The sequence below is a fragment of the Pan paniscus genome, chromosome X (assembly GCF_029289425.2).
Source record: "Pan paniscus chromosome X, NHGRI_mPanPan1-v2.0_pri, whole genome shotgun sequence".
In the NCBI taxonomy this organism is placed as follows: domain Eukaryota; kingdom Metazoa; phylum Chordata; class Mammalia; order Primates; family Hominidae; genus Pan; species Pan paniscus.
Window position 1 is genome coordinate 56,681,872 of NC_073272.2, and position 13,694 is coordinate 56,695,565.

General features: G+C 35.0%; 1 protein-coding gene across 1 annotated transcript; it reads right to left on the minus strand.

Annotated features, from left to right (window-relative positions):
• Positions 1-7,398: 7,398 nt before the first annotated feature.
• Positions 7,399-12,874, minus strand: PAGE3 (PAGE family member 3). The gene is given in 4 exon segments (XM_008959200.3): positions 7,399-7,509; positions 9,515-9,640; positions 12,222-12,330; positions 12,791-12,874. Coding segments are annotated over 4 exon segments (342 nt in total). The 3' UTR covers positions 7,399-7,486.
• Between the last annotated feature and the right edge of the window lie 820 nt (positions 12,875-13,694).

Below are 13,694 nucleotides of genomic sequence, written 5' to 3' on the forward strand. Positions count from 1 at the left end.
CCTTAAAATTGAAGTGTCTTGTAGACAGCATGTAGTTGAGCCTTCCTTTTTATCCATTATGCCCCTATTTCTTTTGATTTATATAGTCTATTCACAGTCAAAGTAATCATAGACATGTAGCTTACTACTACCATTTTGTCGATTGTTTTCTGATTGTTTTGTAGGTTCTTTTTTCCTTTCTTTCTCTCTTGCTACCTTCCTTTGTGGTTTGATGATTTTTTGTTGTTGTTGTAGTATTCTTTGATTCCTTTCTCTATTTTTTATACCTATTACAGGCTTCCGCTTTTTGGTTACCATGAGGCTTACATAAAACCTGTTAGGTTGGTGCAAAAGTGATTGCAGTTTTTGCCATGACATTTTGCCATTAAGGCTTTTGTTTGCCATTAAATGGCAAAAACAGCAATTGCTTTTGCACCAACCTAATACTTAAAAAAGACTGTTTTAAGCTGATAACAACTTAATCTTGATGGCATTAAACAACTCTACACTTTTACTCATTCCTCCATTGTGTGTGTGTGTGTGCTGTTTGTTTGAGACAGGGTCTCGCTCTGTCACCCAGGCTGGAGCACTGGTGCTCACTCAACTCACTGCAACCTCTGCCTCACAAGTTCAGGTGATTCTCATGCCTCAACCTTCTGAGTAGCTGAGACTACAGGGGTGTGCCACCACACCCAGCTAATTTTTGTATTTTTAGTAGAGACGGGGTTTCGCCATATTGGCCAGGCTGCTCTTGACCTCCTGATCTCAAGTGATCCACCTGCCTTGGCCTCCCAAAGTGCTGTGTTTACAGGCATGAGCCACTGTGCCCAGCCCATTTTGTGTCTTTCATGCCACAAGTTACTTCTTTTTATAATGTGTATCTTTTAACAAATTCTTGTGGTTACAGTTGTTTTTAATAGTTTTGATGTTAACCTCCATACTAGAGACATAATTGATTTACACACCACCATTACATTGTTAGAGTATTCTGAATCTGACTGTGTACTTACTTTTACCAGTAAGTTTTATACTTTTATATATTTTCATGTTTCTAGTTAGCATCATTTTCTTTCTGCTTGAAGAACTCCCTTTAGCATTTCCTGTAAGGCAGGTCTAATGGCGATGGACTCCTTCAGCTTTTGTTTGCCTGGGAAATTCTATATTTCTCCCTCATTTCTGAAGAACAACTTTTCTAGATAAAGTATTATTGGTTTACATGTGGAGAGGGGCAGTTAACACTTTGAATATATCATCCCACTCTCACCTGGCCTGTAAGATTTCGGCTGAGAAATCCACTGATAGCCATTTATGTGAAACCACAAAAGACCCCAAATAACCAAAGCACTCTTGAGAAAAAAGAACAAAGCTCAAGGCATTATACTTCCCAATTTCAAACTGCAGTACAATGCTATGTTAGTAAAGACAGTATGGTACTTGCATAAAAACACACGTAGGACAATAAAACAGAATAGAGAGCCCAGAAATAAATTTAGGCATATATGTTAAACTAATTTTTGATATGGAAACCAAGAATACATGATAAGGAAAGGATATTCTCTTTAATAAATGGGGTTGAGAAAACTGGATATCCAAATTCCAAAGAATAATATTGGGTCCTTACCTTATACCATACATAAAAATCAAATGAAAATGGATTAAAGACTTAATCATTAAGACTTAATACAACACCTTGAAGAAAACAAAGAGAATAAACTCCTTGACACTGGCCTTTTCAGTAATTTTTGTATGTGCTACCAAAAACATAGGCAACAAAAGAAAAAAAATTTAAAATGGGACCACACCAAACTAAAAAGCTTCTGTACAGTAATGGAAACAATCAACAAAGTGAAAAGGCAGCCTACAGAATGGGATAAAATACTGTAAACCATATGTCTGATAAGAAGTTAATATTCAAAATATACAAGGAAATTACGCTACTCAATAGCAAGAAAACAAGTAACCCTATTTTAAAAAATGGGCAATGGACCTGAATAGACATTTTCCCAAAGAAGACATAGGAAAAACTGCTCAGTGGCACTAATCAGGGAAATGTAAATCAAAACCACAATGTGATATTCCCTCACATCTGTTAGGATGGCTATTATCAAAAAGGCAAGAGATAACAAGTGTTGTTGAGGATGTGGAGAAAAGCGAACCCATGTACACTGTTACTGGGAGTGTAAATTGGTAAAGCCATTATGGAAAATAATATAAAAGATCTTTAAACAATTAAATATAGAATTACCAAATATGCTCCAGATTATATGGCTCTCCCGGTTATATACTCAAAGATAATGAAATCAGTACCTTGAAGGGATATCTGCACTCACATGTTCATTGCAGCATTATTCACAATATCCAAGATATGGAATAGATTGAAGTATCCATTGAGTGGATAAAGAAATTGTGGAATGCATATACAATGAAATGTTATTCAGACTTAGAGAAGAAGGATATTCTTCCATTTGTGACAATATGGATAAACCTAAAGGGTATTATGTAAAGTGAAACAAGCCCGACACAGAAAGAAAAATACTGCATATTATATGTGTAATCCAAAGAAGTTGAATACATGGAAGCAGAGTAGAACAATGATTACCTGGGGCTGGGAGGTGGGAGGAATATGGAGATGTTGGTCAAATGGTATGAAGTCACAGCTATGTGGGATGAATAAGCCTAGAGCTATAATGTATTGCATGAATACTGTTATGTACAATGAAAATTTGCTGACACCAGAAAAACCCAAAAAGGTAGCTATATGAGGAGATAGATGTGGGTATTTGCTTCACTATAGTAATCATTTCACTATGTATATCAAAACATCTAGTACACCTTAAATATATACAATTTTTATTTGAAAAATGAAAATAGGAAAAACAATAGAACAAGAATAACCAAAATGATTCTGAAGAATAATGTTGAAGAGCTCATGCTACCTAATTTAAAGATGTAGTGTAAAACTACAGTAATCAAAATAGTGTGGTATTGGTTAAAAAAAAATGGACCAGAATAGAGTCCAGAAATAGACTCATGCATATATGATCAACTGACTTTCAACAAAGGTGCAAAAACAATTCAATGGAGAGAGAGAATCTTTTTAACAATAGGAGTCTAGAAGCAAAAACAATAAAACAAAAAATACAAAATGGACAAACAAAAAAATACCTTATTCCGGCCAGGCGCGGTGGCTCACTCCTGTAATCCCAGCACTTTGGGAGGCTGAGGCAGGCTGATCACGAGGTCAGGAGATCGAGACCATCCTGGCTAACATGGTGAAACTCCGTCTCTACTAAACAAAATACAAAAAATTAGCCAGGCATGGTGGCAGGCGCCTGTAGTCCCAGCTACTCGGGAGGCTGAGGCAGGAGAATGGTGTGAACCCGGCAGGTGGAGCTTGCAGTGAGCCCAGATTGCACCACTGCACTCCAGGCTGGGCGACAGAGGGAGACTCCATCTAAAAACAAACAAACAAGCAAACAAACAAAACCAACCTTATTCCACATGCAACAGTTAACCTAGTGTGTGTCATAGAGTTAAATATAACACCTAAAACTGGAAAACTTCTAGGAAAAAAAAATAAATATCAGAAGATATTTTTGGCCTTCTGTGAAGCAAAGATTTCTTGGATTAAAAAAATCCATTAAAGAAAAACTAGGTACTTTGTACTTCAAAACTAAAAACATCTTCTGCTCTTCAAAATACATGGTTAGGAGAAAGAAAGACAAGGTACATATCAGGAGAAGATGTTTGCAAAACATCACATATGGGGAGAAAATATTTGCAAAACACATCTCTTATAAAGTACTCATTTCCAGAATATATAAAGTACCCTCAAATCTCAATAAGAAATGAAAATAACTCAATTAAAAAATTGGCTGAAGATTTGAACAGACACCACAAGAGAAGACATGGATGGCTAATAGGCACATAAAAAGATGCTCAGCATTATAAATTATTAGGGAAATGCAGATCAATGCAATATGTTACTACTAAGCACCTATACTGGTAGCTAAAATGAAAAGAAATACTTTTTAAAATGAAAACAACACTGCCCATCTGGCAAATTTTAGTTTATAATTGTCATTCAGCCTTACATTAATAGAATCAAGTATATGAACCCAGTGATCAGTGGATATGGGAAGTCCAGTGTATCCATTTCACTTTTAACAGTGAGTCTTCTTTTTGTGCTTTTCTCCTGCTTTTAGGGAACCCCAGTCTCTTTTAAAATTTTTATTTTTATTTTTGGCTCGATTTCTTGCCCCTGTTCATTCTTTGTGTTTCAACTGCTTTTGTGTTTATTTATGTCTGTCCCACAAGAATGTGATGTCACCCATGACAAGCACCACATTTTGTTGGTCTCTTCATTTCCAGCATCCCAGAAATTTCCTGAAACATAGCAAGCATCAAGCCATATTTATTGAATTAATCTTTTGTAATGACCCAGACAGGGAAAGCATCCCCTCCATTGTGGAACCAGTATTGGAAATGTTATGTTCATAAACACTATACATTTAGTCTTTTGTTTCATGCCAGACACCAGGGGAATGGCTCAGCCTTGGTGCCTTGGTGACCCTGCCACAAGGAATTTTCTCACTTGCCTCCTATCTTGCTGGTGGCTGACATGAGATCATTACTCATCCATCTCCCTAGTAGTTGAGCACAAGATGTTCCTTGTTGCCCCACCTTAGGGTACAGTTTTGGGTATAAAATTGCTTACTGACTTACCACAGTATAGTTATGGACTTCTCAATGGCAGAGAGACCCACCACCTGCACTGTTACCGAGAGCCTCTGATTTGATGTCAAACTGTGGGACTAGGGAAGCAGAAAGCTGATACAATGCTTTTCTTGCTTGTGCTGTCTGTAAGTAGTAAACTATTTGGATCTATTTGAACTCATTGTCTTCCTACTAGCTGACTCTATGAATGTGTGAGAAGCCAACCTAACAATTGCAGTGGTGATCCTTGTGGCACTAGTTAACCACCACAGGGCTGCTTAGGGACTGCTTGACCACTTGACAGACAGACTGATATTGAGTTGTGTGGTATTGCATGACCAGAATATTGACTTATTTTCATTGGCATCACATACAGCAAGGAGCAGTTTTCAGCACATAGGATGACCTAAGGTGGCCTTTGCTAGGCCTCTGTCATTTACAAACCAACTTTAGATACAATACCATATCTGATACCAACTACACTGCTATTTAATGTTTACTTAAACTAGTTTCTGAGCTCAGATTCTTTCGGTTATATAATATAATTACCTGAAATTCAAAATCAGTATCTCTTACTAGAGATATAATTGTAAAAGTAAATGAAATAAAAAATTAATTAAAAAATGTACTATAACTAGTGAACCAAATCCATTTATACTGTAATGCCTACTTCATATGTGTTATCTTACTCATTTATTATTATTATTTTATTTTTAGTAAAGATGAGGTCTTGCTATGTTGCCCAGGCTAGTCTCAAACTCCTGGGCTCAAGCAATCCTTGGCCTTCCAAAGTGCTGAGGTTATAGGCATGAGCCACCATGCCTGGCTTTATCTCACTTATTAATAATAGTAATACTTTAGTGTAAATAATGTAATTTATATTTTAGTAATGCAAAACAGTTCCAAAGGATGTATCTTTCTCACTTTCACACAGCCAGTTTGCGTCAGAGCCAGGATGAAAAACCATGGCTATTTCATGCTACAGCCTATAAAGGGACAGTGTAGGTAGGAACCAAGACATTTTGCCTCAGCTACTACCCCTTTCATTCCTACCTAGCTTCTAATCTTTGCAGTTAGCTCCAGCATCTAGGAACCTCTCACATATTTTGTGAAAATTGATATACCCTGCATTTTTCTCATTTTTAAATTTTAACCATAGATTTTTAGTCTTTTTGGATCAAGAAAATATTTTTAACTTGCAAGTAGCAGAAATAGTTGCTATTTATAATCCTGTGTCTTTCCCTAAACAAGGTGGATTTTAGGTAGGGTCTTTTCTTGTATAACTGTAAATGTGTGTGGATATGAATGGGGCTCAGAGTTATAACCTGCTGTCATTGTGTAGAGTAATAAGGGTGCAAGGCTGGAATTAGGCAGCTTTGGAGGCTTCTTAGTGAGATATGGTGAATATCAGGCCAATAAAGAATTTTACAGAGGAAAAAATAGATTTGTCACTGCTCCTTCTCAATCTCTAAATTAACTTTGAGAAATAACAGAAGGGGATACAAGAGAAACTTTCCTTCAAGGAAAGAACAAGGACTTTTAAGTAAAACAATTTTATATTAATATGTTGATTAAATTTTTATGAAAGTATACTATTACTGGCTAAGGTCATCATGTACAGTGTTAGTTCCTTACACAACACTTTCAGAAGCATATACTTTGAGAAAAGTATCAGCATAAAAACATGAGCAGGTGGCTTTCAGAGTGACAGCATCATTAGAGGCATCTAAGCATTCAGAAAAGATGTGCCTCACAAGGTTTGAAGGGATGGGAACCTGGAGCTGCCCCTTCTGTCACTGCCTTTGAAGTCCTAAAATTTAAAATTGTAAGAGACAGAAGCCATACAGAAACAGATGAGCATAGGAAAGCCTAGCCCTTCACAACTCACAATTTGTAGAGATTTTATTTCCAGCGAATGGAAAAAGTTTTACATTCCAATTCACATTAAAACGCTAGCATAACCTTGATACCAAAGTCAAACAAAGATAGTACATGAAATCAAAGTGTAAGTTAATCTCACTCATTATATATATAGATATATACATATACCCTAAATAAAATATTAGGACATAGATTATTGAAAAAGGATAACATTTCAAGAACCAATTGTGTTTACCCTACAAATGCAATGTTGGTTAAATGTACTTAGTGTATTCACCACAGTAATAAATAAATAGAGGAACAAATCCTATGATAATCACAGTCGATGAAAGTCAACATATATCCTAGAAGAATACTCTCAGGAAACTAGAAATAGAAGGAACTTCTGATAAAGCATATCTGCAAGTAAAATCTACAGTAAATCATGGTAAAATGTTGAATATTTTCCATTTCTTATCATGAATAAGATGAGGGTGTCCACTATCACCAGTTCAATTCCACATTGTACTGGATGAGTCTGTCCAATGTCATAAAATGAATTAAGGAAATGAAGAGTAACATACTTTAAAAGGCAGACTGAAAAGTATTATTACTCACAGATGGCATGATTGTATATGTTGACAATCAAAAAGGACCTAGAGAGAAACTTTTGGAATTAATAAGCATATTTAGCAAGGTTTCTGGAGAGAAAAATCAATACATAAAATTATATCTCTATATACCAGCTCAAACAAAATATAAATTTTCAAAAAAGATACAATTTTCAATAGCATGAAACACCTAATTATTCCTAGTTTGACATAAGCTGCACAAGACTTCTTTGCAGACAATTGTGAAACTTTATTGAGAGAATTTTACTGGTGAAGTTTCCAACATAAAGACTGCCTGTATGGTTTCAGCTTGTCTTCGTTTAAACCGATGGTTGCCCTTTACCTATAAGATAAACATAATAGTTGAGAGTATTTTTTAGCAGAACTTTTTATGATGACACTACGGGTTGAAAAAAGGCATAGTTTTGGTTTTATGAAATGAACTATAACAAGGTAACCCTCTGGCTTATATCCAGTTAAACCGCTATAGAGACTTTGAAGGTAGGCTTTCAGGTATATTAACAATATTTTAAAATCCCACTCATTTTTCTAGTGTATAAGAAAGAGTTTGAGTTCGAAATGATTTGATCAAATGAACCTATTTAAAGAAAGTTTTAACTAGAAACTAAAAACTGCATGTAATTTTAGAAAAAAAAATCCAACTAACCAAACATAAGCAAACATAAAACTTAGGAAACAAAAGAAATTTGAAATAATGTTTTGAATATAGGATAGCTCAAACAGTAATGCCACATTTGAAAGTGCTTAAGAGGCATAAATAGAAAGGCTAGTATTATATTTGTTTTGTTTCTGTTATGGGAAAATGCTAAAATGTTTTTTATTAGTTTACTCTTTATATGGTTGTTTTAAGTAGGTTAACCATTTGTCTCTGTTTTCACCTGTGGTTCTAGTATAATTATCAATAATGCCTCTTTGCACAGTTAAAAATATTCCAGTTTGTCCAATAAATTATATCATCACACTGGTTGCAAGCCATTATCATTATAGATGAAGTGTTAAAAAGAAATAGTAATGATTCTCACAATTTGGCAAAACGGGGATCAGAAGGAGAGGGAGAGGAGGAGAGAGAGAAAGAGAAGAGACTGAGGAATCCAGAAAAGCCAAATACAAATAAACAAACAATAGCTTATTTTTTTTGTTTCTAAATGATAAATACTTTTGATGGAAAATTCTGGCAAGTTTTAAAAGTTCATCCATGTTATGATGTTTAAATATTCAGTTACTACTGTGGTATAGTAAATGATTTTATGTTTTGCTAGCATATCAAACATTGCATCAAATTTTGAAAATTGTTTAGAGCTCAAGAATGTATCCACTTTTAATTATATTACACATTCAATATCTGTCCTGTCTTGTTCCTATTTTTTGTTGTGTATACTTGAGCTTTGCCCATTTTCTTCAACATTATGTAAACTAGGGGATCCTCTATTCATAGATATGTTGAAAATCTCTTTTATTTACTAGTTGAATTATTTCCCTTAAATAAAGACTTATACCTGTCTTTTATTAAGTATATTTTTCCTTCTCCCTTATGTTTATTTTGTGCCTTTTTCTTATTTTTTATATTGAATGCTCATATAATTTTATATTTTTATTTTTTAATAACATGTATTTAAAGCAATGATCTTCCTATGAGTATATGTTGAATAGGTTCCTGAACATAGCCTGAAAAATATTTTTAATCTAAATATTCTAATGGAATGGATCAGGAATGTAGAGCAAAAGCAGTAGACTAATGCAAGATAATTTCTTTCCTAAACACTAAGTGTTTATATTAAATTCAGAAGCTCATATAACTAATGCCTAGAAGTTTGGAAAAAACATGTGTAAAACGTACTTAAGTTGATTACTCAAATTTTAATATATTTGATTTTGACCCATTTTTATAAGAGCAAATATGGGTTTAGAAGATAAGGAATTTGCCCAAAGTCAGTGAAATTTTGTTAGAGCTTGGATTAGAGCCTACTTAATTGCCTCAGCATGTTTCATACAGTGAATATCTGTTACAAATTCATTAGGTATTTATTAAAAGCAGACCTTTATAAAAGTATCTGATATTACTAGCTGTTGGTTTAGGAACTGATACTAAAAAGTAAGAAAATACCTTCACATTTTATAATTGAATGTGGCTTTGACCCAATGTGGTAGAATCTATGATGGTGCTTGTTTATTAGTCAGGCTTTTGGGGACTGAACTATCTTTCAAAGAATCTTTATATATGAACTCTGTTAAATTATATTAGCAGTAGTGGTACCTCTATATTATAAAATATATAGTGTTTTTGAAAACAGAAACCCCATAATTTGCATTTTTAATGAATAACTTACCTGCTTCTGGTATTTTAACAGGCTCCAGGTTTGGCAGAAATTCTCCCTTGACATTAGGACCATCTCCACGTTCACCCCCAGTCTTTGACCGAGTCAGTTCCCAGAGATAGGCTGCCAGGCCTAGCACTTAAAAATAAAAAAGGTTACCAATTTAAGTTGTAAAACATAAAATATAAATAAAAGAATGATAATATTCACTCCCTCAATGTTATGAAATAAAAGCCTATAGGCTAGTGTGGTAATACACGCAATGCATAAGAATTTCAAGAACATTATTTCAGGACTCTTACCAGAAAAAGAAAACAAAATTTTCCAAATATTATCACCCTTTTCTTTTCCCACAACTGCCCCAGACAGATTAGTTGAACCCTCTGTAGGTATATGTTATTGTACTTATCATTTCAAATTAGTGATTCATTTGAGTCTGTCTAACTAGATTGTGAGCTCAAGGCTGAAATCATCTCTTTCATTAGTATTTACATCCCTAAAGCCTACATATTGCATGGCATGAGTCACTGTGAATAAGTGTTGAGTGAAAAAAAAAGTATTTAAAAATACAGCCTATACTGATGAACGCTCTGCAAAACAACTGGTCCATTCTCTTAAAAAATATCAGTGTCATGAAAGACGAAGAAAGAGTGAAGAACTGGTCCAGATTAAAAAAGATTAAATAGGATTGACAACTATATGTAATGCATGATCCTGGAATCAGAAAAAAAACTATAAGGGAAATTATTAGGACAACTGGGGAAATTTGAATATAAGCTATATATTAAACAACTGCATTTTTCATTGTTGAATTCCCCAAATTTAATAAACATACAGGGGTTATCCAAGAGAATATGGCTATATAAGAGAATAGTGGGTATGAAATCAATGTGGCAAAGCTCTAAACATTAGTTAATCTAGGTGAAAAGCATATGAGTTGATTATAATAGTCTTGCAACTTTTCTGTAAATTTTATATTTTTTCAAAACATAAATTAAAAATAAAAAAGAATAAATGACAACTATGTTGGAGTTCAGGAAGACAAGAGTTATTTTTGACAACATTAACAGCAACTAGGATTGGACTTCAGACAAGACTGGGTGCATTCAGGGTGGTATGGCTGTAGATGGATTGGACTTCATGTATTTGTTTTCCTGCATTACAAAAACCTCCATTTTAAATGACATTGTAAGGACAAACCACAAAACATGTGCCGTCCTTATATTTTACCATAGTGCTGTAAGGGGAATAAACATCAGCTATCCAGGAAATCAGAACTTTACACCATGGATAAGATTTAAATTACATTTAAAATATAATTTTATGAAGAATTAGCTGAATGGATTTGTAAGCATATGACATATCTTATAGTCATGACACCCATAACCTATTGGGGTAACAAGAAACTTATTTTGTTAAAATAAAGTTACTTTTAGGTCCGAAGGTCTTATATGTTACTTTCCATAAATGAATTCCATATATAATGAAGTTGTAAAAACAACAGCAAAATTATTTGTGAATACAGCAAAATCGTTGACTTCCAGCAAGAATAATGGGAAGTGGAATGGAAAGAATTTAATGGGTATTATTGTCATCATAATTCTGGGACTCTTTCAATAGTGAATTGCTAAAATAATCTATGGCTTGAGCTATGTAAATATTTTGCTCCAAAATGCCATACCTGGAAGAATTAATTGTTTCATGATAATCGTAGGTACATAACCTTTTGATGTTTCTAGCCATAAGAGGATTTAACCACCTTTTAAAAGCCACTTAAAAATTATACTGAACCAGCTACCTATATGCCAATATCCTGAATTGTTCAGCTATTAACTAAACTTTCCATACACAAATTTCAATCAAAGTAAACAGTGGCTATCATTCATTGAGTCATTCTCTGGAATCACATTCTGTTCCACTGAATTGGGTCTATTCCAATGCCAGTACTGAGCTATCTCACAGTATAGACATTTTAGTATTAAACAGTTTAAGCAAAATCATTCACTTTTTCTTACAGCAATCTAGATGGTAAGAAGAATACATACTTTGGAATAATATACAAATTATTTCTCCACCAGTGAAGTGCCCTTTGGTAAGACACAATCTCTGAGTCTCAGTTTTCTTACTTATCAAGTGGGATTTATATTTCTATGCAAGCTCATTTAATCCAAGGTGTTACATATGATATATATATATATATATATGTAATATATATATCACATACCATATATAGATTTATATCTCGATGCAAGCTAGTTTAATCCAAAGTGTGAATTAGTGTGGATATGAGATATATATACATATATATAATATATATGTGATCTATAATATATGTATAATGCCTTAGCACTCTACGCATGCTATTAAAAGTTGCTTAAACTTTTAATATAATTACTAAGAAGGACAGACAATATTCTAAGATCAAGTTTAACTAGTGAAATAGTATACAATTTGGAGTAAAATTAAACATAGTTTCCCTGGATTTGCTAATGAAATGCTCTGGCAAGCATAACAAGTAAGTCTTGAAGGTCGAATGCATTATACTAAGGGACTGCCCTTGGCTGTAAACTATGCCTTCTTCACTTTTCCAGCCAATTTTCAGGCAATGTTTGAGATCTCTTTCTATTGCTTTTTTCCTCCTTTTACTTCCATATCATAATACATGATATATACATACACCCCCTCCATTCATAGGCATTCTTCCTCTCCCACGCTTCACCTTGGAAGTCCAGTGCTCCCTCGTCTCTCTCTTGACCAGGTGTATAATCCTGACTTTCAATTGGTGGTTCCTCTTGTTGAAGCTGGTCATCACTGGGCAGCTCCTGGGCCTAGGAATATGAGTGCGTGTGCAAATAAAAAGGTCTGTTATTAATAATGCATGTCAATAATATACATATACTCAATATACAAATATATCTTACCATAAATAAGTCTAAAGACATTTTTTTCCTACACAATTCTACACATACTTATTCTTAATAGTTACTACAAGAAAAAGTTACCCTTAAAAACTTGGGAAGCTATTTGAATCCACGCTGGAATGGATGTATACAATGTGTTATGAATAAGCAGGAGAAGGAAGCCATAGAGAATATTTCTGGGGAATATAAAAACATAGCCATCCAGGCAACATTAGAATGCAAAGATCCAAATCTATGTTTACTTCACGAGATTCAATTATTACCATTTACAAGCATGGAAAACCTTATTAATATATCAATATTAGTTCAACAACATTTTCACAAAAATAAGTTTCTAATAGAAAATATCAAATGTTAAAATACTCACAACCACAGCCCCTACTGGATGATTAGAGTCTTGATCATCTCTTCATTCTCTAGATCTGGATCTTGTTCTTTGATGTCCACTCATGTTTCACTCTGAAAGTGGCATACTGTGATTCAGAAAATGTACATAAGAGTGTATCATTTGACCACTTCCATGGCTAAATTGGAAAGCATGCAAGCTCACGATTACCCTGGGACTTAATTTTAAGATATTTTCAAAAATTTTTAGGTATCATCTAATTTAGCCAAATATGGCTGCTTGCAAAGTCATTAATGTTATGGCTATGGTAGTAGGCAAGGCTCATGGCAAGATAGAGGACTTCTCTGTGAGTTTTGGTTTCACAATTAGACTCTCCATCATGAAGATATCTAGGAAAATATAGGTAGAGAATTGGAACCGGAGTGACTACTGCTTTTGCCCCACTCTCATTTACTCAGCCCATTTCCCCCCTAAAATCAAGTTTTATTGGAACGCACAGCCTCTCCCATTCCTGCCCGAGATGTCAGTGGCGGAGGTGTGAAGTTGCAAAGCCGAGTGAAGGGCATGCTCCTCACTCTCTGCCACCGTGGAGCGCTCTACAGACCTCGGGGCAGCGGTTATCAGCCCGCAGTGTTCCTAGTTTCCAGGCCCCTTCCTTACTGCCCACCTCGCCCTGCCACTGCCCGGTTAAGAACTGGGGAATCTGTCCTCCCTCTCAGGGTTCCAGGCCTTTCGGCACTCAGATAACTCCAACAGCACGCCCAGCACTCGCCCCATCTTCACGTGATTCCTCCCCTCTACGGTCCACCTTCCTCCCTTGTCCTGGCCCAGAAACGACGACAAAGGCCCATGGGGCGTCGCGACCAGGGAGGAGCCGGACGTCGACGGCGAGGCCCTTTTCTCTCAGAAGCCACGGACTGTGGTT